The sequence below is a fragment of the Mangifera indica genome, chromosome 18 (genome assembly GCF_011075055.1).
Source record: "Mangifera indica cultivar Alphonso chromosome 18, CATAS_Mindica_2.1, whole genome shotgun sequence".
NCBI classification, from domain to species: Eukaryota; Viridiplantae; Streptophyta; class Magnoliopsida; order Sapindales; family Anacardiaceae; genus Mangifera; species Mangifera indica.
In genome coordinates, this window is record NC_058154.1 from 8,606,189 (window position 1) to 8,629,866 (window position 23,678).

The 23,678-nt window shown below is 31.2% G+C and overlaps 3 protein-coding genes across 3 annotated transcripts; all 3 read right to left on the reverse strand.

The window, feature by feature from the left end:
• Positions 1 to 391: 391 nt before the first annotated feature.
• LOC123201282 (endochitinase PR4-like) lies at positions 392 to 2,064 on the reverse strand. The gene is made up of 2 exons (XM_044616717.1): positions 1,584 to 2,064; positions 392 to 976 (listed from the first exon to the last, which is right to left on the reverse strand). Exons 1-2 carry the CDS (start codon positions 2,005 to 2,007, stop codon positions 573 to 575), a joined length of 828 nt encoding a protein of 275 aa, XP_044472652.1. The 5' UTR covers positions 2,008 to 2,064; the 3' UTR covers positions 392 to 572.
• A 10,134-nt stretch (positions 2,065 to 12,198) lies between these two features.
• On the reverse strand, positions 12,199 to 13,813 carry LOC123201284 (endochitinase PR4-like). Its single transcript, XM_044616720.1, has 2 exons — positions 13,334 to 13,813; positions 12,199 to 12,780 (listed from the first exon to the last, which is right to left on the reverse strand). The coding sequence occupies exons 1-2, from the start codon at positions 13,743 to 13,745 to the stop codon at positions 12,377 to 12,379; spliced, it is 816 nt and encodes a 271-aa protein (XP_044472655.1). The 5' UTR covers positions 13,746 to 13,813; the 3' UTR covers positions 12,199 to 12,376.
• Positions 13,814 to 21,133: 7,320 nt separating this feature from the next.
• Positions 21,134 to 22,723, reverse strand: LOC123201283 (endochitinase PR4-like). The gene is made up of 2 exons (XM_044616718.1): positions 22,242 to 22,723; positions 21,134 to 21,715 (listed from the first exon to the last, which is right to left on the reverse strand). Exons 1-2 carry the CDS (start codon positions 22,663 to 22,665, stop codon positions 21,312 to 21,314), a joined length of 828 nt encoding a protein of 275 aa, XP_044472653.1. The 5' UTR covers positions 22,666 to 22,723; the 3' UTR covers positions 21,134 to 21,311.
• Between the last annotated feature and the right edge of the window lie 955 nt (positions 22,724 to 23,678).

Here is a 23,678-nt window from a genome sequence, read left to right on the forward strand (position 1 = left end):
TCCAAATATTGTAAATAAACATACCCATATTGTGATTTTGTGTTCGAGATGCAATCCGAAATGTAGTTTCAATTAATTATTTTTCACAACACGATTTGCTATATGTATTTAGTATGAATTCTTTGTGAAATCTTAACGTATTTGAGAGAGCACTTTCTCTTTGTAATTTTTTGCGTTATGTATTATAGGTGTAGAGAAGAAAATGCGACAGTTATGGAACATTAAATATATGTCTAACTATCGAACAATTGCTTCCTCAACTGCCTATTGCCAGTGACGGACCCAAAGTCAATGAATAATAATAATAATGTATATTTGTGTGGAGTATTAATTTAAATATTAATGGTAATATATTATTATAATTAAGAAAAAAAAATAAACTAGACATATATTATGAAGAAACAAATTTTATTGTATTATTCATCGTTCTTTCATTTATTTCATTCGAGTGACATAAAACTCCCTGAGATTATTACACAAACAAGTTGTTTAATAAAACAACTTTTTATGACATTATTTCATCACCAAGCTTAGAACAATTCACTCCAAAGGCTCCGAAGAATATTAAGAATCTAGCATGATAGATTCTGGCCAGGATCCACACCAAATTTGCTGCAATAATCTTTGTAATATCCAATACGAGCGTTAACTTTATCAGGCTGCTTGCCACCACATTCAAGGGCGCCATTAATTTTCTGAATGGTTGCCCCAAAGCCTTGGTTCACAACTGAGTGAACATTGTTCATCCAGAACCACAAGGAAGCCTTGAAGGAGACAGCAGGGTCGTTGGACACTGTTTCTGGGGCATTGAGTCCGTCGAACCCCACGTCTTTTCCACAGGCTCCATAGTTGTAGTTCCAGGTTAGCTGCAGAGGTCCTCGGCCGTAGTACTTCTTTCCGGCGACACAGGGGTATTGGGTGTATGATGGGTCACAATAGTCGTTTGACTTGTCGATCTCTTCAGTGTAGCATAAATCTGCAAAGTGAAGCAATGTTTTTTTTCTTATTAGATACCTTTCTTAGAAGATTTCCTGTCGAGGGTAACATTACTTACAATTGGATATTTCAATGATAATTTCCAAATGAGTTTGAGATATTAAATAAAGGCGAATCCAATATATTTAAAAAAGTTTGATTTCAATAGATAGTAGATCGTAAGGTTTATTAGGGCCTATTAACTTATTATATATTGACTAGATTGTCACTTTGAAAAAAATATTGTATAGTTTTTCCAATTAAAAGTTATCATTTACTAAGATTGTAGAAATAGAAGACCAATCACTTTTATGCAAGTAATCTTAGCACCATTACAAACTCAAAATGTTATGAATTCAAATTGTGTGACATTTCGAATAATCATATAACTTTAAAAGTTTTAATTAAGTATTTTATAATATACACATAAATCTAAAATTATAATTGATCGGTTTATTTATGTTATTGAACTTATACAAAATAAATCTTACAAACTTCCCTTTTCCATGGCTACAAACTTGTTCGCTTAGCTAATGTTATTATTAATATCGATATGTTATGCTGAAAAATAGATTGATGCAAGTAAAAGAGAGATAAAATCAACTTACGTCCGGTTTCATGAGTAACATGAGCAAAAAAGGCAGCAATCTCACGTTTGGATTCATCAGCAGAGCCTGATCCAAACTGGGGAAACGAATTGGCAGCATTGAGAAATCCATCTCTTGTATAGAAGGTCTTTCCAACACAGCTTGCATCAGCTTGATTCTTTATCCCATCAAAGAAATCAGCTGTAACAATACTGGCAACACTACCACCACCGCTTGGTGTGGGAGATGGCGTTGTGCTACAAGGACCCTCTCTACACCCCTTGCCACAGTAGGCCTCGCCAGTGCCACAGTAACCAAACTCACTGCAACACAGGTTTGCAGCACAGCCACAGTTTTGAGACATCACATTTTTGGGAATAATGGCCAAGGCAAATATGCCCAGCAGAGCAAGTGTAAGCAAATCTTTTCTCATGTTAAGAGCCATGAGGTCTGAGTGATGATTGAGAAGGAGAGAAAGGATTGTAATAAGTGAAAATTTAGCAGAGATAGGTGGCTATTTATAGAGTTCTGGAGGGAGTTTGCGGGTCAGAAATGGCGATAGACTTGTGAAGAAAACATTAAAAATTAGGGATGCGTTGTCATGGATGTTGATCTTTGATATAATCATGTTGAAAAGTCTTGATGAATATCCACGATTCGTCCTCGATTAGTGGCGTAAAATTGCTGCACAGCCATCAAAGATCCTATAGATAAGCTCTATGCTCTTTTATTTATTTTAATTCATGTCAAATTGTGTTTAATTTTGAAATAAAGTTAAAAATTTTTAATATAATTTTAATTTAAATTAGGTTAAAATTAAAAATTTTTAACATAAAACTCGAACTAGTAGAACGTAAATATAGTCCGATAACATGAATGTAAAATCTAATTTTCAACAAAAATGAGTTTGTATTTACATGCTTAAATACAAAACTCACAAATAATAAATTATTGTTTAAAATTAAACTAAGTTAATACGTGCAAGTCAAGAGGAAGATTTCAGAGCTACTGGAAGAGTAGAGTAGAAAAGTCAATACGCAGACTCCCTGAACGTTTTATTTAAGAAATTGGTACCAAGATAGTCAACAATTCTACATACATCGAATACGCTCTAACATAATTAAATACACTCCCCGTTAATTATATTCACTTGCCAGAAAATTTAACTCTTTTATGGAGAAATTATATTATAAATATATAGTGTCTCATTATTTTTTTTAATAATTGAAGATCGTATTCATATTTATTAGATAACTAAATTTAAAATATAATAATTATTTTTTTGAATAACCATTCAATCTTTGTGTGGTCAGAGTCTTGAATTGTTTCTGGAACTCTAAAAATCATATACATATTCAAAGTACTTTAGAAAGTCTAACGGAATACCTGAACTTCATTATGAAATTGAAATAAACATATGGATTTTGACTTTCTTAAATGGCCATTCGATCAAAAAGTTTAAGACTATGAGATCAGAGTCGACACTTGTCTCTAATCTGTAACAAGCAATATCCGTATGTAACTTTGATTCCTTGAAAAATGTGGCTTTAATTAGGGAACCATTCTTGTAAGAAATTTCAGTCAAGTCTTCGTCGGCCAATTCTAGTTTTAATTTCTTCTGTCTTTTGGGAGGTGCCAAATTAACTATGTTTCGTGTGAAAAATGTGATTGATCAATAATATTATTAGTGGATATTAAAAATAATTAGTGATAGATATCTTGAGCATGTACTAATAAATATTCTTCATACTTTTTATCAATGAGGGGATAGAGATGATAGTAGATCACTATATTGAGTTAATTTTGATGTAACCAACAAGACCCATTATAGGTCATGACAAGGTTTGTCATTTGATAGGCTTTTGCATTGGACTAACTTGATAAAAACTCAAGGCTCGAGGTATGATGCAAAGGCTAGGCCATGCCCTCTTGAGTTAATAGATCAGATTGCAAACTCTTATAGGTTGGTTTTAAAAAATGAATTTTTATTTTTCAATTAAGTAAAATTAATTTATAATTTTTTTGGACCACTACAATATCAAGTCATATCAAATTGGTTAATCCATCCAAAAAAATTAGTCTAATAGTATTGAGTATGATTAAGCCACCGTGTAAGTTTTATCTCATGGTTAGGAACATGACCCACTAAGCCTACAAGCTTAACACGACCTATTTTGTTTTTTTAATATTGGGCTGTGCCAAAATGCTCAATCCGACCCATTTGACACCTTTAGTGAGGGAAAAATGATTAATTAATATTTTTTTTGAAATAGGAGCAAAGGGAAACATATATTTTTTACTTCAAAGAAATGATAAAAATAAAATATGCTAATTACACTCGTTTCACATATTTTTTCTTCTTTTTTTCAAGTGAGGAACATTTTTGGCATTAATGTTTTTCATTAAGCATACCTTTAGACTTGTCACCTCTTATAAAAATGGAGCTAAAACATTGATTTTGCCTTGATGAAAGATTCATAATTAAAAATAATCTTAACCTCCATATATATATATATATGCAATTTTGGACATGGTATTAATTAGTGGATATTAAAATAATAAAGGATATCTTGAGCATATCCTAACAAATATTCTTCATACTTTTTATCAATGAGGGGTAGAGATGATAGTATGCCGCTATACCGCGTTAATTTCAGCACTATCGACAAGACCCATGTTTGGGTCATGACAAGACTTATTATTTGATAGACTTTTGCATTGAACTCACTTGACAAAAACTTAAGACTTGAGATACGATGCAAAGACTGGGTTGTGCCCTCATAAACTTAATAGACCAGGCTACAAACTTTTGTAAGTTGGTTTAAAAAATAATTTTTATTTTTTAATAAAGTAAAATTAACTTTTAATTTTTTTGGACTACTATAGTATTCAGCCGTATTGGATTGATTAATCCATCCAAAAAAATTAATAAAAAAATTAGTCCAATAATACTGAGTACGATCAGGCCAACCTGCAAGCTTTATCTCATGGTCAAGGACACAAGCCACTAAGCTCACAAACTTAACATGACCTGCTTTTTTCAATATCAGGTTGTGCCAAAATGTCTAGGCCTAACCTATTTAACACCTTTAGTAATGGAAAAATGATTAATTAATAATTTCTTTTGAAATAGGAGCAAAGGCAAAGATACATTTTGCTTCAAAGAAATGATGAAAATAAAATATACTAATTCCACTCATGTCACATATTTTTTCTACTTCCTTTCAAATGACAAACATTTTTTGCATTAATGTTTTTCATTGAGCATGCCTTTAGACTTGTCAAGTCTTATAAAAATGGAGCTAAAATGTTGATTTCTCCTTGATGAAAGATTTATAATTAAAGATACTCTTAACCTCCAAATATATATGTATATGCAATTTTAACCATTGCAATGCATCAATAAAAAGTATCTTAAACAAATAATCTTAATTATTTTATTAAAAAAAAACTCAATTTAATGATATATATGTTTAAAATTGGTAAATGAAGTTTTCAGTTCAAGTCTCAATAATAATATTTTTAAATTACTTTTTTTTATCGGGTCAAATCAATTAATTTGAACGGGTTGATACAAATCTTCTTGTGCGTGTAAATTAAGGAGTTGAAATAAAAAGATAGATTGAGTGAGTTGTCAATAAGAACAACCAGAAGAAAAGATGAGATAATTAGGGTTTTGAATTTGTGTGTTCACTCAAGACAAAATGATGCTTGATCTTTCCAGTATGACACAAACTTCCATATCCTAAATAGCTAGGCACTTCATAACTTGTGACGCACAATCAAAGTTGTAATAGTCTTCTAATTTTATTACATATATACATTTTTCAATACACAATTAAATATATAATTAATGTGTCATTATATACTTAAAAATGTATATATATAGTTTTATTAACATGTCAAAATTCAGTGCTATAATAAGTTACTATATTCACATTATGTAACTCAAGACACAGTGATTGAATCTATAACTATTATACCACATTATGTAATGTAAAACACAGTAATCAAATTCACAGTCATTACACCAAGTAAGGTAAAGTTTCACAAGTATAACAGAAACTTGAACCCAAACTTTTATTTACTTTAAAAGTTCATGCTCCACAAGTTTTACTAACTTTTACAGTCACATCTTATATATTAGCAATACTATAATCCTAGTTTTAGTTTTTCTTAGAAGTATAGTGTTGTTTGATCTCATATATTTGTTAAATTATTGGCATGAAACTTCTTTGTACCATGAAACAATGAAGAAACACTTCAAATTTACACCGCAAGTGGAGTTGTCGAGAAGAAAGAGAGAGATGTGTTTGAATAATGCCTTGAATTTTTATAAAAATGAAATCAAAAGCATTACAATATAACTATTTTTAAATCGAGTATTACTATGTGTATAACTCTGTGTATAAATAATTACATATCATCATATGATTGGATAGTTAAAAATTTAAAAAAAAATTCAATCACTTAATAACATATTATTGTTTATACATAAAATTATATACATAATTTTATTGTTCCAAATTTTGCAAAAAAGTATGTCTAATTTGGCAATCCATGTAAAACCAAACCATAGTAGTTGATCTCCTGTTAAGAAAATACAAAACTATAAAATCTCAACCATTAATTAAAAAATGACACTGTTTTGATCTTATGCTAACAGACTTTTAATTAACTCTTCCATTATCCTTCAAACTGTGTGAACTTGTGTTGTTTAAGGCCACTAATTGGCTTCAAGGTACAATCTCCTACAGCTTCATTCTTAATATCCTCCCTCAAACCATATCATTTGAAAACTAATATGGTTTGCGAAGAGAATGAAGTGAAGGCAAAACTCAGATGTAACAAAACCATTGCACTTCTCCAGCATAATCTCTTTTTACTACATCATTTCCCAGTAGCGAAACAAAGAGCACAAAAATACTACATACCATCCTTACAGTGTTTTTATCCTCCCTGAATCCCATCAGTGCATATTAATGAGTGAAATGCCAATGAGAAAAAATAAAGCAATTACAACACCATTACATCCTCCCTTCTTATGAACAGTCGCACAAGCATGACAACAAGTATGAATATCATTAACAAAATTAATATTGATGTGTCGCAAGGATGCTTAACAGTGGGGATGGAAGCATGTCAAAGAAAAGCATGCCAGACAGACAAGACAGAAGAAAAGGCATTGTAACCACCAAAAGAAGACTTAAATAGATCCAAAGAAAGAGAATATAACCCTTTATTACTCGAACCTCTATACAGGATCACTCGAGATGCCAAATCCTTAATTAGAAAATGATTAGGAAAAAATTCCAAAGAAACATGATTAGTACAAGTAAATGCATTAACGAAAAGTAAATTTTGATAGGCAAATAGAACATAGACAATATTTTGAAAAGAAAATGGTTTAGAATTTAGAGAAAACGTGTTGGAACTAATATGAGCAATTTGGAGTGTTTTACCATTGCTGATAACAAGTTCTTCTAGCCTTGTGTATTCAAAGTGAATGGCCAAGTTTCCCATGTCATTGGTCAAGTGATGAGTGGTGCAAAATCAACAACCCATGATTTTGAAGTATCGAAGGATGTGGCATGGTTGCTACAAGGTCAGGCTACAAATTGATTTGAAGCATGAGTATCTTGCATCCATGGGGAAAGGCACTGCTTTGAGACATGTTCAAAACCATGACAATTGTAGCACCTGAGGGAAGAATCATGAGAGATGTTGCCATTCAAAAACTAACTCAAAAACTGGTTGGGCAAACCACCCAAAGGACAAATAGAAAGAATGAAATTTAATAGAAGTTAGTCTATATAGCTTGAGGATCCCTGAGGGAGACACTTCATTTATATCTCAACCTTGAAGAGATATCGTATGATAAAATGATCTAATTGTACAAGCAACCGTATCACTAACAAGTTAAGAAGTTATATGCTGACACTCAACTAATCGAGCAATCATGATGTCTTGCTAGAGCCCGCTTTTGGTCTGTGTTCAAACGAATGCCAAATTGGAAGCTCAACACAAATTCGATTACTATCGACTTAGTGGAGAGTCTATGGATTACATACAAAAAGGAGTTGATCGAACTCTAGAGGCATGGGATTTTCTAAGATGAATTTGATCTGATTTATACCTTAATCTCAAAGAGATATCATATGACGAAAAGATCGAATTGTACGAGCAACTATATCACTAACAAGTTAAGAAGCCATATGTTGATACTCTACTAATCAAGTAGCCGTAATGTCTTGCTAGAAGTCGTTTTTGGTTTGCGTCTAGATAGATATCGGGTTGGAAGCTTAACATGAATCCGATTACTATTGACTTAGTAGAGAGTCTATGGGTTACACACAAAAATGAGTTGATCGAACTCTAGAGACATAAGATTTTTTGAAATGAATTCGAATCGAATCTGATCTAAATTTTGGATTGAAGATTTTGAGTTTTGAAAAAACTTTTACACCAAAAAGTATATTTTATATTGCTTAGGGATTAAAAGAAAATAATCTTGAACAGTTAAAATTACATGTGAGAAAGTAAAAAATTAAATTGAATTTATCTAATTTAGTATATCCAAACCAAATCCATAATTATATGTGGACTTAAGTTCAAATAAATAAAAGTCGAGTAAATAAATATACTTTATATCAATATATATTAATAATGAAATAAAGCCCACATGGGCCGAGCCCTCAAGTGTATGTAAGTATATATACAAAGTTTCTCACGGGAACATGACAAGAAAATGATAAGACCCATTAAAGGGTGGAGCCCATGCACGTGTGCACGTATAACTATATATATGCCCATGTAATGTAATTCTTTATTACAGCGGGGAAGATGAGTGCATCATGGGAAAATCAAATAAAACCCTAGCCACTTTGCTTCTTCCGTCTTGACTTTCTCACATGAAAAAGCTGGCGCACTTTACATGCTTTTTCTTCCCACGGAAGAAAGATCCAAATGCATATTATATGCATCAAAATACCTAGCCGCCTTGGTTTAATAAAATCATGCTGAAATTCTAATAGCGTTTGAGCATGATTTTAGTCTCTAATTCAGTTCGTGTTTTATATAGATACTGAAGTTCAAACCTACTTTAAATTTTTAGAGCGACTTCACAATTTATATCATTAATGAAAGTCAAAAAAGACATCTACACATGTATATTCTATAAATACTCTATGAGTGTTAATAATATATTTCTAAACTAATTATCCTATAAAGTTGATCTAGAAAGAGTTCTTATAATTTGTATATTTATTAATTAAAAATTTTAAACATTATTCCATTGTTCGAAGACCTCAAATTCACTACAACATCCATGTAATAGGAGCAAGAGTCAAGTCTGTCATAGCAAGTAATTAGAGGAGGGATGCTTCAAGGGTAAGAGGTGCAATACATTTGGAAGAGTAGCAGAAATTTGGGTGGATGAATTTGCTATATTCATAACTGCTTTGTCGTCAGCCATGAAGACAAAAAAACAAGGAACAGGAGCTGTGAAGCCTAGGAAAGCTTTGATACCATGTAAAACTTATTGGCACTTCAAAACTTTTCATTTACATTAATCTCCCAATATAATTGTAAGCGAAAATAACATAAATCCAAAATCATAGAAAAATATATCTGATTTATAAATTTGAAACTTTGGTAATGGTTGGTGATGCAATACGCTCTTGATGGAATCTATAATACACTTTGCTTGATTCACTTTCTTGTTTTCTGTAAACAAAAATTTAGATGAAAAGAGTATTGGAGAAAAAGCGTTCTATGATTTTTTTTTAGTGTAAAAAGTTATATCTCAAATAGAAGTTACGCTTATTTATATTAAAATGAAGAGTGACAATTAACTTCAATAACTGTCAATGGTAAAAGGATAATTCTAATAGATAAGAGAGTTAATTTTGTCTTTTAACCCTAATGAATTAGATCAACCCATCGTAGGTAGACCAAATCCAATAATAACTGTTACACATATGGGTCATATATGCTTTAATGAGATACAGTAGGCTATATATGGTTTGATAAGATACAATATAATATGTGGTCAAGATATGAGTCGTACAATATACAACAGAATATATGATGTTATATATGTCTGTGTGAGTTGGCATGAGTTATTCATATTAAAGTCCATTTAGCTGGTGCGATTAAAATCTCTTCAAACTCATATCAGAAACATGTTTCATGATCTACTTAAACAAGCATACTTGCCAATATACCATTAAAATGCACGAGATGAACAAAGTAAAAGAAAGTGGTATATAGTTGCAATATTAAACAAAAAAGAGTCTAACTTAAACCAGGATTTTTTGAAAAAAAAGAATATTCAGGCTACAAAATTAAGAAAAAAGTAGTTTATATATCCATATTAGGTTAGTGGCAAGCTGACACTTGCATATATCAAAATGGTACGCTTTTCCCATCATAATAAAATCGCATATCAACAAAAAGTAATACCATGTGTTAGATAAGATTTATATTCAAAATATGATCACATTTAGGGCTGGATTCAAGCCGAGCCAAGCCGAGCTCGGCTTGCAACCAACTCAGGCTCGGTTCGGTTCATATATGGGCGGCTCGAGTTCGGTTCGAGCTCGAGCTCGAGCTCAGCTAAGGTCGGCTCGTTTCGGGCTCACGTTCGGCTCGGCTCATTTTTTGTTATCAAAACGATATCGTTTTTAATATATATTAATTAAAACGATGTTGTTTTGTATAAAAATTTGTTTAAAAAAATCTATCGAGCCAACTCGAGCTCAACCAAGCCAAGCTCATTTCGAGCTCGACCGAGCCGAGCTCGAGCTCGAGCTGAGTTTGACTCGGCTCGAATCCAGCCCTAATCACATTGTACAATATATGTGCTTAATCTATTAAGAACAAACAAAAACTAGTGTGATCACACATGTTCATGGTTAGCCAAAAATATCTACACAAATCAAATGTTTTATCCCATTTAGTGGTTGAAATTCATTTGGGAATTTATAAATGTTAGATAACGATGATCTAGGGGAGAACGATGGGTGTGATAGAGACGAAAGAGAAAAAAAATGAATATAAGTCATATTTACTTATAAAATAAAATTATATATACAAATAATTTATAAAATTTTGTGTACAAATAATAAGATATCACTATATGATTTATTATTATCTTGTTTTTAATTTAAAAATACTTAATCACGTGATAACATATTATTATTTGTAAACAAAATTATATATATTGTTTGTACACATATCACTACTCTTACTTATAAGAATTGACAAGAAAATAGAAATGAGATTATTAATTCTCTTGTTTACTTATTGAAAATGAATAAAGAATTAGGGTTTTTTGGATAATCAATTTCATGAAAACATGGATAAAGAATTTCTCAATTTTTTTTAGTAACACTATTTGCATAAACAATGTGCACAAAAGATTACATCTCATCATATGATTAAATATTATTTTTCTCTAATTTAAAATTACATAGTGCATAAATTTGTATTCATTATTTATCCACATAGATATTTTTTTTAATGAAATACTAATTCTTGGGGTAGGGAATTAAATGAAATTACTTCATTGGCCCTATTTTGAATTTAAATTTTTTTATTTTAATTTTCCTTTACTTCAATGATTAATTATCATATAATTTAGTAATTATTAAAATAGGATTTTGTAAAGAACAATGTTATGTGTAATTTGAGTATACAAATTATGTGTTATTATATGATTAGATATTACTTTATCTTTAATTCAAAATTATCTAATTATATAACAATATATTATCTATTTACTCAAACTGTGTATCAAAAATATATACACATAATTTTATTATTTTGTAAATGTTGACAGGTAAACAATTGAGCAGTGTTTACCCAACCTTAACCAATTATTGATCGATTGTGATCAACTGTTGGAAAACGTTGACATTTTTTTGGTATTGATCACATTTGACAATGGTTGACCACCATTGACCCATTTTGATCAGCAGGTAAATCATAATGAATCCTGGTTAAAAACCTTTTTAAGATGCTTTTAAAAGATTTAAAAATAATTTAATTTATTAAAATTAGGGTTGCATTTTTTGTCCAGGGTCAACATTTGATAGTAATTAATTGGATGATCTTAGCGTATGAGCACAATCATGATGTGATACCACTTTATCACACAAGTTTTTTCTTTTAGTTGAGATGTAATTTAGTTTAATTAAATATATATAATAATAATAATGTTGAAAAAACATGTTTATTCTGTAAATTCCAAATATTGTAAATAAACATACCCATATTGTGATTTTGTGTTCAAGATGCAATCTAAAATGTAGTTTCAATTAATTATTTTTTACAACACGATTTGCTATACGTACTTAATCTGGATTGTTTGTGAAATCTTACCATATTTGATAGAGCACTTTCTCTCTGTAATTTTTTGCGTTATGTATTATAGGTGTAGAGAAGAAAATACGACAGTTTTGGAACATTAAATATGTGTCTAACTATCGAACAATTACTTCCTCAACTGCCTATTGCCAGTGACGGACCCAAACTGAATAAATAATAATAATGTATATTTACGGAGAGTATTAATTTAAATATTAATGGTAATATATTATTATAATTAAGAAAAAAAAAAACTAAACATATATAATGAAGAAAGAAATTTTGTTGTATTATTCATCCTTCTTTCATTTATTTCATTCGAGTGACATAAAATTCCCTCAGATTATTACTCAAACAAGTTGTTTAATAAAACAACTTTTTATGACATTATTTCATCACCAAGCCTAGAACAATTCACTCCAAAGGCTCCGAAGAATATTAAGAATCTAGCATGATAGATTCTGGCCAGGATCCACACCAAATTTGCTGCAATAATCTTTGTAATATCCAATACGAGCGTTAACTTTATCAGGCTGCTTGCCACCACATTCAAGAGCACCATTAATTTTCTGAATGGTTGCCCCAAAGCCTTGGTTCACAACTGAGTGAACATTGTTCATCCAGAACCACAAGGAAGCCTTGAAGGAGACAGCAGGGTCGTTGGACACTGTTTCTGGGGCATTGAGTCCGTCGAACCCCTCGTCTTTTCCACAGGCTCCATAGTTGTAGTTCCAGGTTAGCTGCAGAGGTCCTCGGCCGTAGTACTTCTTTCCGGCGACACAGGGGTATTGGGTGTATGATGGGTCACAATAGTCGTTTGACTTGTCGATCTCTTCAGTGTAGCATAAATCTGCAAAATGAAGCAATGTTTTTTCTCTTATTAGCGACCTTTCTTAGAAGATTTCCTGTCGAGGGTAACATTACTTACAATTGAATATTTTAATGATAATTTAAAAATGTGATTGAGATATCAAATAAAGACAAACCTGATATATTTAAGAGGTGATGATTTCAGGAGATAATAAATTGTAAAGTTTATTAAGGCCTATTAACTTATTATACATTGACCGGGTCATCACTTAAAAACAAATATAGTATAGTTTTTATAATTAAAAGTTGTCATTCACTGAGAATTTAGGAACAGAAGAGCCGTCACTCTTATGCAAATAATTTTAGCACCATTACAGATTCACAATGTTATGAATTCAAATTGTGTGATATTCCAAGTGATCATATAATCTTAAAAGTTTTAATTAAGTATACCTATGCATAAATATAAATCTTACAACCTTCCCTTTTCCATGGCTACAAACTTGTTCGCTTAGCTAATGTTATTATTAATATCGATATGTTACGCTGAAAAATAGATTGATGCAAGTAAAAGAGAGATAAAATCAACTTACGTCCAGTTTCATGAGTAACATGAGCAAAAAAGGCAGCAATCTCACGTTTGGATTCATCAGCAGAGCCTGATCCAAACTGGGGAAACGAATTGGCAGCATTGAGAAATCCATCTCTTGTATAGAAGGTCTTTCCAACACAGCTTGCATCAGCTTGATTCTTTATCCCATCAAAGAAATCAGCTGTAACAATACTGGCAACACTACCACCACCGCTTGGTGTGGGAGATGGCGTTGTGCTACAAGGACCCTCTCTACACCCTTTGCCACAGTAGGCCTCGCCAGTGCCACAGTAACCAAACTCACTGCAACACAGGTTTGCAGCACAGCCACAGTTTTGAGACATCACATTTTTGGGAATAATGGCCAAGGCAAATATGCCCAGCAGAGCAAGTGTAAGCAAATTTTTTCTCATGTTGAGAGCCAAGAGGTATGAGTGATGATTGAGAAGGAGAGAAAGGATCGTTGATGGGTGAAAACTTAGCAGAGATAGGTGGCTATTTATAGAGTTCCGGAGGGAGTTTGCGGGTCAGAAATGGCGATAGACTTGTCAAGAAAACATTAAAGATTAGGGATGCGTTGTCATGGATGTTGATCTTTGATATAATCATGTTGAAAAGTCTTGATGAATATCCACGATTCGTCCTCGATTAGTGGCGAAAAACTGCTGCACAGCCATCATAGATCCTATAGATAAGCTCTATGCTCATTTATTTATTTAAATTCATGTCAGATTGTGTTAAATTGTGTCAAGATTTGAGTTAGAGTTGAAAATTTTATATGATTTTAATTTAAATAGAGTGAAAGTTGAGAATTTCTAACATAAAACTCAAACAAATATAATATAAATGTAATCCGATAATAACATGAATGTAAAATCTAATTTTCAACAAAAATAAGTTTGTATTTACATGCTTAAATACAAAACTCACAAATAATAAATTATTGTTTAAAATTAAACTAAGTTAATACGTGCAAGTCAAGAGGAAGATTTCAGAGCTACTGGAAGAATAGAAAAGTCAATACGCAGACTCCCAGGACGTTTTATTTAAGAAATTGGTGCCAAGAGAGTCAACAATTCTACATACATTGAATACGCTCCTACATAATTAAATACACTCACCGTTAATTATATTCACTTGCCAGAAAATTTAATTAGGGGACCATTCTTGTAAGAAATTTGAGTCAAGTCTTCGTCGGCCAATTCTAGTTTTAATTTCTTCTGTCTTTTGGGAGGTGCCAAATTAACTATGTTTCATGTGAAAAATGTCATTGATCAATAATATTATTAGTAGATATTAAAAATAATAAGGGATATCTTGAACATATACTAATAAATATTCTTCATATTTTTTATTAACGATAGGGTAGAGATGATAATAGGTCATTATATTAAGTTAATTTTGATATAATTAGTGAGACCCATAACAAGGTTTATCATTTGATAGGCTTTTGCATTGGAGTAACTTGATAAAAACTCAAGGCTTGAGGTATGATGCAAAGGCTAGGCCATGCCCTCTTGAGTTAATAGATCAGATTGCAAACTCTTATAAGTTGGTTTAAAAAAATGAATTTTTATTTTTCAATTAAGTAAAATTAATTTATAATTTTTTTGGACCACTACAGTATCAAATCATATCAAATTGGTTAATCCATCCAAAAAAATTAGTCTAATAGTATTGAGTATGATTAAGTCACCTTGTAAGTTTTATCTCATGGCTAGGGACACGACCCACTAAGCCTGCAAGCCTAACACGACTTGTTTTCTTTTTTTTAATATTGGGTTGTGCCAAAATGCTCAATCCGACCCATTTGACACATTTAGTGAGGGAAAAATTATTAATTAATAATTTTTTTTGAAATAGAAGCAAAGGCAAAGATATATTTTTTACTTCAAAGAAATGATAAAAATAAAATATGTTAATTCCACTCGTTTCACATATTTTTTCTTCTTTTTTTTTAAATGGGGAACATTTTTGGCATTAATGTTTTTCATTAAGCATACCTTTAGACTTGTGACCTCTGATAAAAATGGATCTAAAACGTTGATTTCGCTTTGATGAAAGATTTATAATTAAAGATAATCTTAACCTCCAAATATATATACATATATATATATGTGTGTGTGAGTGTGTGTGTGTGTGTGTGCGTGTGTGTGTATGTGTGTGCGTGTGTGCACACACGTGCAATTTTGGCTATGGTATTTATTAGTGGATATTAAAAATAATAAAGGATATCTTGAGCATATACTAACAAATATTCTTCATACTTTTTATCAATGAGGGGGTAGAGGTGATAGTAGGTCACTATACCGAGTTAATTTCAGCACTACTGACAAGATCCATGTTTGGGTCATGACAAGACCTATCACTTGATAGATTTTTGCATTGAACTCAGTTGACAAAAACTCATGACTTGAGATACGACGCAAAGACTGGGTCGTGCCCTCATAGACTTAATAGACCAAGCTACAAACTTTTGTAAGTTAGTTTAAAAAATAATTTTTTATTTTTTAACTAAGTAAAATTAACTTTTAATTTTTTTGGACCACTATAGTATCGAGTCGTTTTGGATTTGTTAATCCATCCAAAAAATTAATAAGAAAATTAGTCTAATAGTACTGAGTACGATTAGGCCAATCTGCAAGTTTTATCTCATGGTCAAGGACACAAGCCACTAAGCGCACAAGCTTAACATGACCTACTTTTTTCAATATCAGGTTGTGCCAAAATGCCCAGGCCTAACGCATTTAACACATTTAGTAATGGAAAAATGAATAATTAATAATTTCTTTTGAAATAGGAGCAAAGGCAAAGATACATTTTGCTTCAAAGAAATGATGAAAATAAAATATGCTAATTCCACTCATTTTACATATTTTTTCTTCTTTGTTTCAAATGAGAAACATTTTTTGCATTAATGTTTTTCATTGAGCAAGTCCTTTAGACTTGTCAAGTCTTATTAAAATTGAGCTAAAATGTTGATTTCTCCTTGATGAAAGATTTATAATTAAAGATACTCTTAACCTCCAAATATATATATATATGCAATTTTAACCATTGTAATGCATCAATATAAAGTATCTTAAACATATAATCTTAATTATTTTATTTAAAAAAAAAACTCAATTTAATGATATATATGTTTAAAATTGGTAAATGAAGTTTTCAGTTCAAGTCTCAATAATAATATTTTTAAATTACTTTTTTTTATTGGGTCAAATCAATTAATTTGAATGGATTGACACGAATCTTCTTATGCATGTAAATTACAGAGTTGAAATAAAAGAAAGATTGAGTGAGTTGTCAATAAGAACAACCAGAAGAAAAGATGGGATAATTAGGGTTTGGATTTTTGTGTTCATTCAAGACGAAATGATGCTTGATATTTCCAGTATGAGACAAACTTCCATATCCTAAATAGCTAGGCACTTCATAACTTGTGACACACAATCAAAGTTGCTATAATCTTCTAATTTTATTACGTATATATATTTTCAATGTACAATTAAATATATAATTAATGTGTCATTATATTCTAAAAAATGTGTATATCTAGTTTTATTAACATCTCAAAATTCAATGATATAATTGATGTATATGCGACTCCATTGTCATTTGTGGGTTCCAAGTCATTCTCAAGTCTCCATGCAGCCTTTGAAGCCAAGAAGAATAAAGTTCTAACAAATCTCAAGCCAAAGGAAGCATTGCACATTCAATTTTGGCTCAAAACCACTTTTGGATATAGTCTCATTGCATGCACCCAAGGTCCAAGTGAATAGCTAGCTCCAATTGATCCAAAAGTATGATTTTGGAAGTCCATCAATGGCTGAAACGTCCAAGCATCATTTTGAGAAGCCCAAAATTGGTTTTTAGTTATATTGGAACTAAATTAGAATTTGGTTGTTTTAGTTAGGAAACACCATTCCTAAAGTTAAGGAAAAAACAACTAACTTTTTTTTTTAGTTAATTACTATATATGGGTTTGGTTTATAATGAATGACTTAACTTAAGTCATGCCATTTTAGTTAACTTTTGCGAGAAATATTGTATCGTTGTCATCCATGCCTCTTATATAAAAGGTTGGATCTTCATTTGTAATAGGTTGGTTTTAGCATTTAAATGAAAATTTGAAGAAAGTTTAGTTAGTTTTTATTTCATTTTCTTTATCCAATCATTCTTGGTGGAAGACCCTAAGGTTGGTAGAACTTTCTTTTATGTCTTGGTTACATTTTATGTTTCCCTTAAAATCTAAAGTATGAAGACTTGAATGTGTGCTATATGCCTTGGATTACTGTTTATAGTATGTGTTTTTTGCAATTTTCAGTTTTTTTCAGAAAAACTTTGAAGCTAGTTTTGAATGTCTTGTTGATTGAGTTGTGGTTGATATTATATACCGTTAGAAAACTCTTTGAATGTTTTTTCCAATGATATATAATTTGTAAGATTTGGAGGTCATTTGATTGGTTAAAATTGAGAGACAAATTGCTATTGTGTCAAATGAGTAGTAATTTTCAAAATTGAGTTTGTGTGTTATTGCATTGTCTTGATGGAAATGCTCTAATAACAAGTTACTATATTCACATTATGTAACTCAAGACATAATGATTAAATCCATAACTATTATACCACATTATATAACGTAAAACACAGTAATCAAATCCACAATCACTATACCAAGTAAGTTAAGGTTTCACAAGTATAACAAAAACTTAAACCCAAACCTTCATTCACTTTAAAAGTTCATGCTCCACAAGTTTTACTAACCTTTACGGTTACATCTTATATATTAGTAATAATATAATCCCAATTTTAGTTTTCTTAGAAGGAAGTATAATGTTGTTTGATCTCATATATTTGTTAAATCATTGGCATGATACTTCTTTGTACCACAAAACAATGAAGAAACACTTCAAATTTACACCGCCTGATCAATTGAATGGGAATTTGAAGAAAAAGTTAAACCCTACAAGTAGAGTTGTCAAGAAGAAAGAGAGAGATGTGTTTGAATATTGCCTTGAATTTTTATAAAAATGAAATCAAAAGCATTACAATATAATTATTTTTAAATTGAGTATTACTATGTGTACAACTCTGTGTATAAATAATGACATGTTATTATATGATTGAATATTTACAAATTTTAAAAAAATTCAATCACTTAATGACAAGTTATTGTTTGTGTATAAAATTATGTATATAATTTTATTATTCTAAATTTTGCAAAACAATAAGTCTAATTTGGCAATCCATGTAAAGCCAAACCATAGTCGTTGATCTCCTATTAAGAAAATACAAAACTACAAAATCTTAACCATTAATTAAAAAATGACACCGTTTTGATCTTATGCTAACAGACTTTTAATTAACTCTTCCATTACCTTCAGACTGTGCGAACTTGTGTTGTTTAAGACCATTAATTGGCTTCAAGGTACAATCTCCTACAGCTTCATTCTCAACATCCTCCCTCAAACCATATCGTTTGAAAAATAATATGGTTTGCGAAGAGAATGAAGTGAAGGCAAAAATCAGATGTAACAAAACCACTACACTTCTCCAGCATGATCTCTTTTCACTACATCATTTCCCAGAAGCAAAACAAAGAGCACAAAAATACTGCATACCATCCTTACAGTGTTTTTATCCTCTTTGAATCTCATCAGTGCATATTAATGAGTGAAATGCCAACAAGAAAAAAAAAAGCAACTACAACACCATTACATCCTCCCTTCTAATGAACAGTCGCACAAATGACAATTTATACAACCTTTCACCAAGAGATTTTATTCTAAAGAACAATGTAACAACTACACTGTTGGAGCATTACGCATTTTAATGATAATAAAAATAAAGTTAAAATGTTTAACATTGTCTTAGTAATGTCATAAAACATTACTAAATGGTTAAATTTAGAAAAATGTAGAATAAAACTCTAATACAACTGTGCATGCTTGAGCACCCCATATATAATACAAATTTAGCCATGCACAAGGATAAACAAGATTGTGCGCATCCCTGTACACGACTTTGTAATTTTGCCCTCCTTCAAATAGGTCAAGTACACTCGTGGATGCCCAATTTTAGGTCATTCACGAGGAAGAGTCTCCCATGAATTCTTCCTCGTTCAATTCAAGCTAGAGTCAATGTAGGAAAAAGTCAAAGACTCATGCACACTCGTGCATAAGAACTTCACATGCCTGTTCATGATCAAATATGAAGACTCACAAGCAAAGTCTCACGTTTATCATGGTCGTGCAAAGTCAAGGTCAAAGTTAAGCTTGAATGCACGCTCCATGTGTCCTCAACAAAAGGAGTCATGGGGAGGTTCTTTGTGCATGGAACAACCATGTATTGTGAAGAAGTCAAAGCAAAGTCAAATGCATGCCCATTCAAAGGTCATGTATGCCTGTATTTTGGCCAAATTTCAATCGTTCATGTTCATTATTCACAGCTTTGAAATTTTGAAAGGCTCATGCATATAAAGTGATATACAATCGTGCATAAGAAATGCACACCTATGCAGGCATTTGGTGAGAAGAAAAATTGATCATTGGAGGTCTAACCAAGGTTTTCATTTAAAAAGAAGATTTTTAGGTCATGCGCGCTTGTGATCATTGAATTTCAAGAGAAATTTGTACCTTACACTGTCAATGGTTACAAATCTCAACCCAACAACTTTTTCAACATATTTTGCTTATAAATTGGAGTGAATTCAAGTTGGAAAATGTTAAGAACTTTATTGTATCAATCTATAAGCATCTTCTTCTCACAAAGCCTTCTATTCTTCTCTTACTAAACTCATTTACTTCAATGATTAATTATTATATAATTGAGTGATTATTAAAATAAGATTTTGTAAAGAACAATATTATGTGTATACACTTTTAGTATACAATTTAAGTATACAAATTATGTGTCATCATGTGATTAGATATTACTTTATCTTTAATTCAAAATCATCTAATTATATAACAACACATCATCGATATACTCAAACTGTGTATAAAAAATATATACACATAATTTTATTATTTTGTAAATGTTGACAGGTAAACAATTTAGCAGAGTTTACCCAACCTTGACCAATTATTGATCGATGTTGATCAACTGTTGGAAAACGTTGACATTTTTTTGGCATTGATCACATTTGACAATGGTTGACCACCATTGAACCATTTTGGTCAACAGGTAAATCATAATGAATCTTGGTTAAAAACCTTGTTAAGATGCTTAAAAGATTTAAAAATAATTTAATTTATTAAAATTAGGGTTACATTTTTTGTCCAGGGTCAACATTTGATAGTAATTAATTGGATGATCTTAGCGTAACAGCACAATAATGATGTGATACCACTTTATCACACAAGTTTTTCTTTTAGTTGAGACGTAATTTAGTTTGATTAAATATATAATAATAATGTTGAAAAAACATGTTTATTCTGTAAATTCCAAATATTGTAAATAAACATACCCATATTGTGACTTTGCGTTCGAGATGCATTCCGAAATGTAGTTTCAATTAATTATTTTTCACAACACGATTTGCTCTACGTACTTAATTTGGATTCTCTGTGAAATCTTAGCGTATTTGAGAGAGCATTTTCTCTCTGTAATTTTTTGCAACAGTTTTGGAACATTAAATATGTGTCTAACTATCGAACAATTACTTCCTCAACTGCCTATTGCCAGTGACGGACCCAAACTCAATAAATAATAATAATATATATTTGCAGGGAGTATTAATTTAAATATTAATGGTGATATATTATTATAATTAAGAAGAAAAAAAACTAAACATATATAATGAAGAAACAAATTTTATTGTATTATTCATCGTTCTTTCATTTATTTCATTCCAGTGACATAAAATTCCCTCAGATTATTACTCAAACAAGTTGTTTAATAAAACAACTTTTTATGACATTATTTCATCGCCAAGCTTAGAACAATTCACTCCAAAGGCTCCGAAGAATATTAAGAATCTAGCATGATAGATTCTGGCCAGGATCCACACCAAATTTGCTGCAATAATCTTTGTAATATCCAATACGAGCGTTAACTTTATCAGGCTGCTTGCCACCACATTCAAGAGCGCCATTAATTTTCTGAATGGTTGCCCCAAAGCCTTGGTTCACAACTGAGTGAACATTGTTCATCCAGAACCACAAGGAAGCCTTGAAGGAGACAGCAGGATCGTTGGACACTGTTTCTGGGGCATTGAGTCCGTCGAACCCCACGTCTTTTCCACAGGCTCCATAGTTGTAGTTCCAGGTTAGCTGCAGAGGTCCTCGGCCGTAGTACTTCTTTCCGGCGACACAGGGGTATTGCGTGTATGATGGGTCACAATAGTCGTTTGACTTGTCGATCTCTTCAGTGTAGCATAAATCTGCAAAATGAAGTAGTGTTTTTTTTTATTATTAGCTACCTTTCTTAGAAGATTTCCTGTCGAGGCTAACATTACTTACAATTGAATATTTTAGAAAAGTAGTCTCTCTTATGCAAATAATCTTAGTACCATTCATTGAGAATTTAGAATTTGTCATTGATAAATATAATATAGTTTTTATAATTAAAAGTTGTCATTCATTGAGAATTTAGAAACAGAAGAGCAATCACTCTTATACAGATAATCTTAGCACCATTATAGATTCACAATGTTATAAATTCAAATTACGTGATATTTCAAGTAATCATATTAAAAGTTTTAATTAAGTATTTTATAACCTATGCATAAATATAAAATTATGATTGAGTAGTTTATTTATTTTATTGAACTTATACAAAATAAATCTTACAACCTTCCCTTTTCCATGGCTACAAACTTGTTCGCTTAGCTAATGTTATTATTAATATCGATATGTTACGCTGAAAAATAGATTGATGCAAGTAAAAGAGAGATAAAATCAACTTACGTCCAGTTTCATGAGTAACATGAGCAAAAAAGGCAGCAATCTCACGTTTGGATTCATCAGCAGAGCCTGATCCAAACTGGGGAAACGAATTGGCAGCATTGAGAAATCCATCTCTTGTATAGAAGGTCTTTCCAACACAGCTTGCATCAGCTTGATTCTTTATCCCATCAAAGAAATCAGCTGTAACAATACTGGCAACACTACCACCACCGCTTGGTGTGGGAGATGGCGTTGTGCTACAAGGACCCTCTCTACACCCTTTGCCACAGTAGGCCTCGCCAGTGCCACAGTAACCAAACTCACTGCAACACAGGTTTGCAGCACAGCCACAGTTTTGAGACATCACATTTTTGGGAATAATGGCCAAGGCAAATATGCCCAGCAGAGCAAGTGTAAGCAAATCTTTTCTCATGTTGAGAGCCATGAGGTCTGAGTGATGATTGAGAAGGAGAGAAAGGATTGTTGATGGGTGAAAAATTAGCAGAGATAGGTGGCTCTTTATAGAGTTCTGGAGGGAGTTTGCGGGTCAGAAATGGCGATAGACTTGTCAAGAAAACATTAAAAATTAGGGATGCGTTGTCATGGATGTTGATCTTTGATATAATCATGTTGAAAAGTCTTGATGAATATCCACGATTCGTCCTCGATTAGTGGCGTAAAATTGCTGCACAGCCATCAAAGATCCTATAGATAAGCTCTATGCTCTTTTATTTATTTCAATTCATGTCAGATTGTGTTAAATTGTGTTAAGTTTTGAGTTAGAGTTGAAAATTTTTAATATAATTTTAATTTAAATGGAGTTAAAATTAAGAATTTTAATATAAAATTTAAATTAATATAATATAAATATAATTCGATAACATGAATGTAAAATCTAATTTTTAACAAAAATAAGTTTGTATTTACATGCTTAAATACAAAACTCACAAATAATAAATTATTGTTTAAAATTAAACTAAGTTAATACGTGCAAGTCAAGAGGAAGATTTCAGGGCTACTGGAACAGTGGAAAAGTCAATACGCAGACTCCCTGAACGTTTTATTTAAGAAATTGGTGCAAAGAGAGTCAACAATTCTACATACATTGAATACGCTCCTACATAATTAAATACACTCACCGTTAATTATATTCACCTGCCAGAAAATTTAACTCTTTTATGGAGAAATTATATTATAAATATATAGTGTCCCATTATTTTTTAAATAATCAAAGATCCTATTCATATTTATTAGGTAGATAAATTTGAAATATAATGATTATTTTTCTTAGTAACCATTCAATCTTTGTGTGGTCAGAGTCTTGAATTGTTTCTAGAACTCTAAAAATCATATACATATTCAAAGTACTTTGGAAAGTCTAACGGAATACCTTAACTTCATTATGAAATTGACTTTCTTAAATGGCCATTCGATCAAAAAGTTTATGACTATGAGATC